General features: G+C 45.1%; 2 protein-coding genes across 2 annotated transcripts in view; one reads left to right on the forward strand and one right to left on the reverse strand.

The window, feature by feature from the left end:
• Window positions 1-7735, reverse strand: part of LOC122542870 (cytochrome P450 2C42-like) — a 64974-nt gene extending 57239 nt beyond the window's left edge. Inside the window, exon 1 of the mRNA XM_043680980.1 lies at window positions 7694-7735. Coding sequence (XP_043536915.1) covers window positions 7694-7720 — 27 coding nt within the window. The 5' untranslated portion in view covers window positions 7721-7735. The remainder of the gene's footprint in view (window positions 1-7693) is intronic.
• The window catches only part of LOC122542869 (sodium/calcium exchanger 3-like), a 386298-nt gene that overhangs the window by 19121 nt on the left and 357852 nt on the right, over window positions 1-9325 (forward strand). Inside the window, exon 2 of the mRNA XM_043680974.1 lies at window positions 8392-8614. The gene's annotated coding sequence lies outside the window, so the exon portion shown is untranslated. The remainder of the gene's footprint in view (window positions 1-8391; window positions 8615-9325) is intronic.

The following is a 9325-nucleotide window of genomic DNA, read 5'->3' on the forward strand; positions in this document are numbered from 1 at the left end:
AGGAAACCCACGCAGACACGGGGAGAACGTGCAAACTCCACACAGTCAGTCGCCTGAGGCGGGAATTGAACCCAGGTCTCTGGCACTGTGAGGCAGCAGCGCTAACCACTGTGCCACCGTGCCGCCCACTGTGTGTGTGGACATATTTTTTTTGTGTGGATTTTGCCATCGTGAGTGGATTCTATCCGTATGTGTGGACTTTGTGGATTTTTGCCTTTGCGTGTGGACTCTGCCTTCACAAGTAGACTCTGTCTTCACGCATGGACTCTGCCTTTGCATGAGAACTCTGCCTTCATGAGGGGACTCTGCCTTTGTGTGGAGACTCTGCCTTCACGTGTGGACTCTGCCTTTGCATGAGAATTCTGCCTTCGCATGTGAACTCTGCCTCCATGAGGGGACTCTCTCTTTGTGTGTGGACTCTGCCTTCATGAGGGGACTCTTCTTTTGAGAAAGGACTCTGCTTTCATGTGGGTCTCTGCCTTCGTGAGGGGACTCTTCTTTCATGAGGGGACTCTGCCTTCATTTGTGGACTCTGTCTTCGCATTGGGCTCTGCCTTCACGTGTGGACTCTGTCTTCGCATGGGGCTCTGTCTTCGGGTATGGACCTTGGCCTTGTTAGTGGGCTCCACTTCTGCCTGTGTGCTGTATTTTTGTGTATTCCCATATTGAGCTGACTTGACCGCTAGCCAGCCTGCATGAAGGCCAGTCAAGGGCCAGTCAGTGGATGGGACTCCATCGGTACATAGATGGTCTGAGAGACAGAGGGTGCATAGGGTGGCCAAGAGTCAGCCCTGTGGGTTGTGTGTTTATTGCTGTTTTGTATCACTGCACAAGATGAGATGTGACCTTTACATTATGCCTTACTTTCAGTGATGCGCTCTGATGCACAGTATCCATTGGTGCGTGTTATGGATGTTTCCTTACTGCTCAACCTTTTATCCCTGGGGGATGTTATGTTTTCTTTTTATGGAATGTATCTGGTTTATTACGTACCTTTTATAAAAGGAGAAAATGACCCATGTAACACTTTTGTTCCAGTTTATGTCATGTTTTTTGTTATTGTTTACATTGAGATTTGGGGTGTCCTATGTTGGTGTCTCTATTTCTCTGCTGTATGGTGATTTGTTGTTATATGATTATGGTGATGGTGGTGGTGGTGATGGGGTGGGGGTGGGGGCAGTGTAGGGAGTGGCTTTACCTGTACCCTTGAGGACAGGGACCATAGCAGAGTCTGGTCTGATTTGGTGTCGGGGAGAAGGTTGGGGGACATGGCCATGAGTGTCACCAGAGTTGGGGATGTGCTGGGTGGTGGGGGCCTGGGCTGGATGCTGCTGCAGGAATTGGCACATAGGGTGGTGGGAGACATCCAGCCTGTGACCACTGCCACCCAACGCCTCAGAACGGCGGTGCTCGAACCCGACATTGTGCACCAGTTGGAGAATGATGAAGTGTGCGATGGACTCCTGTCTATGTGTAACCCCGTTCAGATGGAATTTCACCAGGATCCCATACCTCCCACCCTCGGGAGCCTGTACCCCTCAACCTCAGCTGCCTCCAGAACATAGGCAGTATAGACTTTACAAGGGCAAAACGGCAGGCCATGTATGGACTTCTGCCTCACACCATTCACATCGTTTCCTCCATCCATCGCCTACAAATGCATTGGTGTGCCCAATTACAACCAGGCGATGGGGATCTCAGTGGAGGGCTCTCTTTGCAGGAGTCCTCCCTCTTTCTCTCAGGGATCTGGGGTGGAGGGTGTTGCATGTGCAGTCCCATGTGACTGCAGATTGCAATGGTTCATGGACTCCCGGTCCCACTGTTTTGCCGTGTGGTGGAGTCAGTGGACCATATATATGTTGGCTGTGGGCGTTTGCACTCCCTTTTCAGTTATCTCAAAGACCTTCTTCTTTGTTATTGGATGCACTTCAGCCCCACGCTCCTGGTCTTTGGGTAGCCAGTGGGGAAGGGAGTAGGCAGGTCAGAGGAGCTCCTTGCGGGTCTACTCCTGGGCTGACCAGACTGGCTATAAACAGCTCCAGGCAGCGGGCTGTGGAGGGGCTTGTTTTGGCTGATTGCTTGCCCTCTTCCATGGTTATGTTCGAGCCCGGGAGTCTTTGGAGAGGGAGCATGCGGTGTGTTTTATTTCCTTTCCAATTCTGTCTTGATTTGATCCCTACCCTCTCCTTCACCTTTTCTTTCATGTAAGCATTGCCACCAGCAGGGTTTTGTTGTTATTGGCTCCTTGGCCACATGGCTGTTTTTCCTGATGGTGGAATATTAATAAAGGTATTTATACAACTGGTGTTTTCACTGTGTCCTACACACACACCTGGAGAGAACAAGCACCAGTACTGTATGGCAGTAGTTTAGGGTAATTAAAAATAAATAACCAGGAGATTAGAATCTCTTGCGTTGAGAGAAAAAATATATAACCAGGAGATTTAGAATCTCATTTCAGGGGACTGAATCGGCACTGATTGGCTCCAGCCAGCATACTGCGCACAAGTAAATAAAGGGTGACTTGGTGACTGGATACTGGCCTCTATTTAGTTATTTCGGTCTGGAATGTTGTTTTTCTTGAATCTTTTCTCAGTTGCTCTTTATTCAAAAACTTCAAATAAACCCTCTGAATCAAAAATGGAATCAAAGGCAGGGCTTGCCAGTTTGTCCTGTATTTTGTGACTTGTTGATAACTCTATACGGCTCATTTTAATCTGTCTTGCTTCAGAGCTTATGCTTGTGCAGTAGTTAAGCAGAACAATAGTTGTGTATGGTTGACTTTTGGCGTTCTGTTCGCATTAACTGAAGTGAATGGTGGGAATGCGAGATACCAATTGCCTTCAGGGTTGCACAATCCTTCTAATATTTTCCAATCACAGTCATGGCAACTGATTTTAAGATTTGTAAATTCTAGAAGGTCCACTACAGTAATCCTCAGAGTGTCGGCCAGAATTTATTTTGTTCATTTGTGGCATTTGCTGAGGTGTTCATAGAAATTTGATTTAAGTGAACTGGCAGCACCAAATGTGCTAACAAAAGCAACAGAAATGCTGACTTACATTTGGCTAGGTGAAAAAGAGCTTGAATGACTTATCAGGTCTATTTATGTAATACTGATTCAGTAAATTGATATCTTATCGAAACATGTTATATTTTCCTGCTCATGCCTTTTTGATAGACAGATCTTGCCAGTATTATCTTTCAAGCAGCATTATTAGCTTTGAAAGTTATTTGTTTCACTGAAGAAATTAGATCAAGTTCACTTTTCTGTACCAGGACTTGTACTGGAAACGTTAGTTGGCACCTTACATGTGTTTCATACACAGATATCTATGTGTCAAATCAAGCAGCAAAAGGCTTTCAGCGATTTGCAAATATAAGTTTTCACCTTTCCGAGATCAGAAACCAACACCCCACTGATTTGGACATACACAGAACGGAGTATTTAGAAGACTATTCCTGCAGTGTGGAAACAGGCCATTTGGCCCAACAACTCCATACCAACCCTCCAAAGAGTATCCCAGCCAGACCTATTCCCCTACCCTATTATTCTACATTTACCCCCTCACTAATGTACCTAACCTACACATCCCTGAACGGGTAATTTAGCATGGCCAATTCACTTAACTTACACATCTTTGGAATGTGGGGGGAAACCGGAGCACCCGGAGGAAGCCCACGCAGACACGGGGAGAATGAGCAAACTCTACACAGTCACCCCAGGCTGGAATTGAACCCTGGTACTATGAGGCGGAAGTGCAAACCACTGAGCCACTGTGCTGCCCCATGTTATGATCCATCTCTCACATCATATGTTATGATCCATCTTTGCGTCAGGTGGGACCTGAAGCCAGACCTATTGGTCCAGAGATAGACTCTATCTCTCCACCATAAGGTCCCAAAACTCCGCTTTTAAACAGGTATTTTTCATCAATCTGTTCAGACACGTTATAACACACATTCAGGGCAAGTGGGTGTTGTGGCTCACAGGCAGGGGCACTACCACTGTGCCACAAAGCCCAAAATTCAGACGCTGTATGTGGGATTTGAACTCAGGCGTCCTGGCTCAGCGATGGGGACACTATTTGAGGCTGATAGGCACCTCCATTTCTAACTCTTGACAATCTGTCTTTTTTTAGCTGATCATCCACTTAATTACAGTTTCACAGAATTATTATAGCACTGTCAGAGTTCATTCAGCCCATCATGAGTCTAAAGGAGCAACTTGCTCACTACCATTCTCTCATTTTCCTGTTTTTCTGCAGATTCTTTCCTTCCAGATGCTCATATGCTGTAATTCCCTTGTGAATGCCTCAATTGAACCTCCCTCCACCACACATCTCTGGCAGTACATTAAAGTTCCTAACCACTCACTATGTGAAATAGGTGGATACAATTAAAAGGCATCTGAAAGGTACATGAATAGGAAGGGTTGAGAAGGATATGGGCCAAATGGGGATAGATTAGTCGAGAATATTTGGTGGGCCTGGACAAGTTGGACTGTAGGGTCAGTCACTGCTGTATAACTCTGTGACTCTATGACTGTGACTCTATATCACCATTACTTCTTTGTCTATTATGTTTAGATCTGTGCCCTCTTGTTGTCAATTCTTCCACTAATGGGAACAATCTTTCCCTCTACTGTGTCCAAATTCCCTTTGATTTTGAATAAAGCTATGAAATCTCTTCAATCTTCTCTCAAAGAAAGAGCTTTCCAATTCCTCTAACCTATCTATCTGAAGTTCTGAGTGAATTCTTTCTGCATTCTGATTTCTTCACATTGTTCCTAAAATATGGTGCTCAGGATTAGATGTAGCTTTCCAGTTTAAGTCAAACCAATGTTCAACACAAGGTTATCACATCTCCCTTAATAATAGCAAGGGTCTTTTCCCAAGGGTGGGGATTTAGATTAGATTAGATTCCCTACAGTGTGCAAACAAGCCATTTGGCCCAACAAGTCCACACCATCTCTCTGAAGAGTAACCCGCCCACACCCATTTCCCTACCCTACATTTACGCCTGACTTATGCACCTGACCTGCACATCTTTGGACTGTGGGAGGAAACCGGACCACCCAGAGGAAACCCACGCAGACATGGGGAGAACGTGCAAACTCCACACGAGGCTGGAATCAAACCTGGGTCCCTGGTGCCGTGAGGCAGCAGTGCTAACCACAGCGTCACCGTGGGATGTTCAAAACTAGGATGCATATTTTTAAGGTGAGAGGAGGAAGTTTTAGAAAGGACATGAGGAGCAACTTTTTTTTACACACAGCAGTTCTTGTGTGAAATGAACTGGCACAGGAAGTGATAGATGAGGGTAGTTACAGCATTTAAAAGACATTTGGATAAGCATGTGAATCGGAAAGGGATATGGGCCAAGCCCAGGCAAGTGGGACTCGCTTAGTTTATGAACATGGTCGGTGTGGACTAGTTGTACCGAAGGGTCTGTTTCCATGCTGTATGACTCTATGACTATTGTGCTCTATGACTAAACTTAGGCTTTTCAGTTCAAAGAATTTTCAGGCAGATTAGCGTTCCTGACTTTTGGAACTTGTTTTGCATTCATTAGCATGTCATGAATACTCATTAACACCCCGGCCGCTGGAATTATATTCACGGGTACAATCTTGTTATTCGAAAACAGAAAACTCGTGCATTCACAGCCCTGACTAGCATAACACTGATGGAGTAGACTTCTTCCTAAAAAGGTTTTGTGAGTACAAACGTCACCAGTTACTAGGATCCTTCACAATCACGTTTTTTTATTGTGCAAACACTTACAGTGTTAGGGGTGAGGTCTCTCTTTGTAGATCAGCTTGAGAGAATTATTAGTCATATGCGGTCTAGCTTGTTGTTAATTGTTTGTTGTTAATAGTTAGGGGTGAAGCTTGACTGGGTTAACAAGCAAGTCCCAGCCACACAAACTGACAGTGGCAAATCTGACCACGACAGGTAAATGGGGTGAATTTAAAAGGTGACTCAATTCAACAGGCCATTTTTTTGTAGCTGTGTCCTTGCGTCTGAGCAAGCCTTTGGTGAAAGCTGTCTGATATGTAGCTTCTCCTGGTTGCAATGATATGTCAGTGGCTTGCTTGTACAAGAGCTTCTGAGTGCTGTGGCTCCTTTTATGTTTTAATTATGGAACCCTGGCAGATGTGTGAGAAGGAGCACTGTTGTGATGCTCTTTTATTATTTTATTATTTAATAAAATCTTTTATTATTTAATTATTTAATCGTGGGACGTGGGCGTCCCTGGCTGTCCAACATTTACTGCCCATCTCTAGTTGCCCTTGAGAAGGTGTTTTTGAGTTATCTTCTTGAACTGCTGCAGTCCATGTGCTCTAGGTAAACCCATGAAGCTACCAAGGAGGAAAATCCAGGATTTTGACCAAGTGACAATGAAGGAACAGCAGCATATTTCCAAGTCAGGGTGGTGAGTGGCTTGGAGGGGAACATGCAAAGGTGTGCATTTCCCATGTGCCTGCTGCCCTTGTCCTTCTAGATGGAAGTGGTTGTGGGTGTGGAAGGTGCAGGCTAAGAAGCTCAAGTGAATTTCTGCAGTGCATTTTGTTGATGGTACGCACTGCTGCTATTGAGCATCGGTGGTGGAGGGAGTAGATGATTGTCAATGTGATGCCACTGAAATGAATGGTTTTGTTCTGGTTGGCCTCAAACTTTTGAGTGCTGTTGGAGATGCACTCATCTGAGCAAGTGGGGAGCATTTAACACACTCCTGACTTGTGCCCAAAAGATGGTGGACAGGCTCTGTGGAGTCAGCAGGTGAGTTACTCACTGCAATATCTCTCGTCTCTGACTTGTTCTTGTAGCTACATTATTTATTTGTTGAGTCCAGTTGAGTTTCTGGTCGATGGCAACTCCCACGATGTTAATAGTGGGGGAATTCGGTGATGGTAACACCATTCAATGTCAAGGGGCGGTGGTTAAATTGTCTTTTATTGGAGATGGTCATTGCCTGGCATTTGTGTTGCATGAATGTTGCTTATCAACTGTCAACCCAAGCCTCGATATTGTCCATGTCTTGTTGCATCTGCACATGGATTGCTTCAGTATCTGAGGAGCTACGAATAATGCTGAATGCTGTGCAGTCATTCCCACTTCTAGGGTGTAGCTTTGCTCGCTGAGCTGTAGGTTTGATATCCAGATGTTTCATTACCTGGCTAGGTAACATCATCAGTGGCGACCTCCAAGTGAAGCGAAGCTGTTGTCTCCTGCTTTCTATTGTCCTGGATGGGGTTCCTGGGGTTTGTGGTGATGTCATTTCCTGTTTGTTTTCTGAGGGGTTGATAGATGGTGTCTAGATCTATGTGTTTGTTTATGGCGTTGTGGTTGGAGTGCCAGGCCTCTAGGAATTCTCTAGCATGTCTTTGCTTAGCCTGTCCCAGGATAGATATGTTGTCCCAGAACAGCTTCGCTTCACTTGGAGGTTGCCACTGATGATGTTACCTAGCCAGGTAATGAAACGTCTGGACATCAAACCTACAGCTCAGTGAGCAAAGCTACACCCTAAACCTCAACCTGAGCTACAAACCTTCACAAATCCCCACTTCTGACTTTATGATGGAGGGAAGGTCATTGATGAAGCAGCTGAAGAGAGTCCCTTGCAGCGACAACCTTTCAATTCTAACTCACCCTTACAGAGAGAGCATTCAGTAGAGTGTGGTACATACCCTGACAAAGCACAGCAGATCATTCATTCCCTTGCAATACTGGAGTCAGGTTCACTTGAGCTGGTACTGAATTCCACAGCCACCTCTGCCCAGGCTAGCTTTGTTACTTGGGGTAGCACCTCTCCCTGGACTGCCTTCAGAAAACCTCTAAAGAGGCTGTTGCTGCTTTTTACTTGGTCTCTGACATCTGCAGGAGTTGGGTGGTTTGTTGAGCAGAGGGACAAGTGATTCTGCTTAGTTGTAGAGAGTACCTTTTAAATACAGTCCTTGGATGTTGGAGACTGCAAGGTCCCAGTGAACTTGAGAACATCCTGCATTCAAAATTTGGCGTTCTACACATGCGTGATTATATAATGAGCTGAGAAGAATATAATTGTGCTGGAAAACTTTCCCTGTTGCATTTATGCTCACATCTACACTTAGTCTCGATAAAAGGAAGTTCCGCTCAAGAAGGCGAGAAAGATCTGACCACAAAATAATAAATTTAGCACAGAGGTCAGAAACTTTAATCTCAAGAGCTTTCCTTTTTTTAAAATCAATAAAGTAGTTTAAGAGTTACAATGCTGTTAATGAACTTCCAATAATAATGAAGAATAAATGTATCATTTTGCTTGATGCAAATGTAATTTATGACCTCTGATCTAAATGAAGTTTATTAGAATTTAATTGTTTTGTGGTTAAACATTTTTGTCTGACAGCTCCTTCTAAACCTATGACCTCTACAACCCAGAAGAATAAGTGCAGCAGAAGCATGGGAATAAGACCGCCTGTAGTTGCCCTTTGAACCACTCACCGTCCTGATTTGGGAAGATATCACCATTCCTTCACTGTCACTGGGTCAAATTCCAAGAACTCTCTCTGACAGCACAGGTGGATGTGTCTGCACCATGTGGATTACAGTGGTTCCCTTTAAAGTGATGGGTGAGTTGCCAATCAAATTGGCTGCCTTGTCTTGGAGACAGGCACTTTGTTTTCATCACTATGACATTTTAGCTTACAGCCGGATCAATCCCAAAATAAACTTGGTTCAGTAGAGAAATGAACAGAGTATGCCTTTTTGTAGTAAGTGACTAGTCAACAATTCAAATAAGCAGAGGCAGATAACTGTTATCACAATAGCCCGGACATGACTACCAACTGAGCAAATATCTACGGATACAGTCTGGTCACCGATAAGGTGCTAGGTCTGAGCTAAACTGTCAACCTCCAAAACTGTACAGCCTCACTCCACTGGTAGTGCTAACCACCTCCTTTATCCCCTCGTGATTGTGTTCACTGTCTCCCTCACCATCCCGAGACAGTTCTGAACTACTCCCTTGATAAAGTTTTGGGAATTCAACAGCAAACATTCTATTATAATGCCAAATGAATGAGAGTGTCAGTGGAAGGGTACTGTTGGGGACATTGGGAGAGGAAGAAATGGAGGGCTTGGAGGCCCTGGTCATGGCAGATGGAGGTGTAGAGGGATAGGATGTCCATGGTGAAGATGAGGCATTGGGGGCCGGGGAAACGGAGGTCTTGGAGGAGATGGAGGGAGTGGGTGGTGTCCCAAATGTATGTGAGGAGTTTCTGGACTAGGGGGGATAGGACAGTATCGAGGTAGGTGGAGATGAGTTCGGTGGGGCAGGAGCA

Source organism: Chiloscyllium plagiosum, chromosome 41 (assembly GCF_004010195.1).
Source record: "Chiloscyllium plagiosum isolate BGI_BamShark_2017 chromosome 41, ASM401019v2, whole genome shotgun sequence".
Classification (NCBI taxonomy): domain Eukaryota; kingdom Metazoa; phylum Chordata; class Chondrichthyes; order Orectolobiformes; family Hemiscylliidae; genus Chiloscyllium; species Chiloscyllium plagiosum.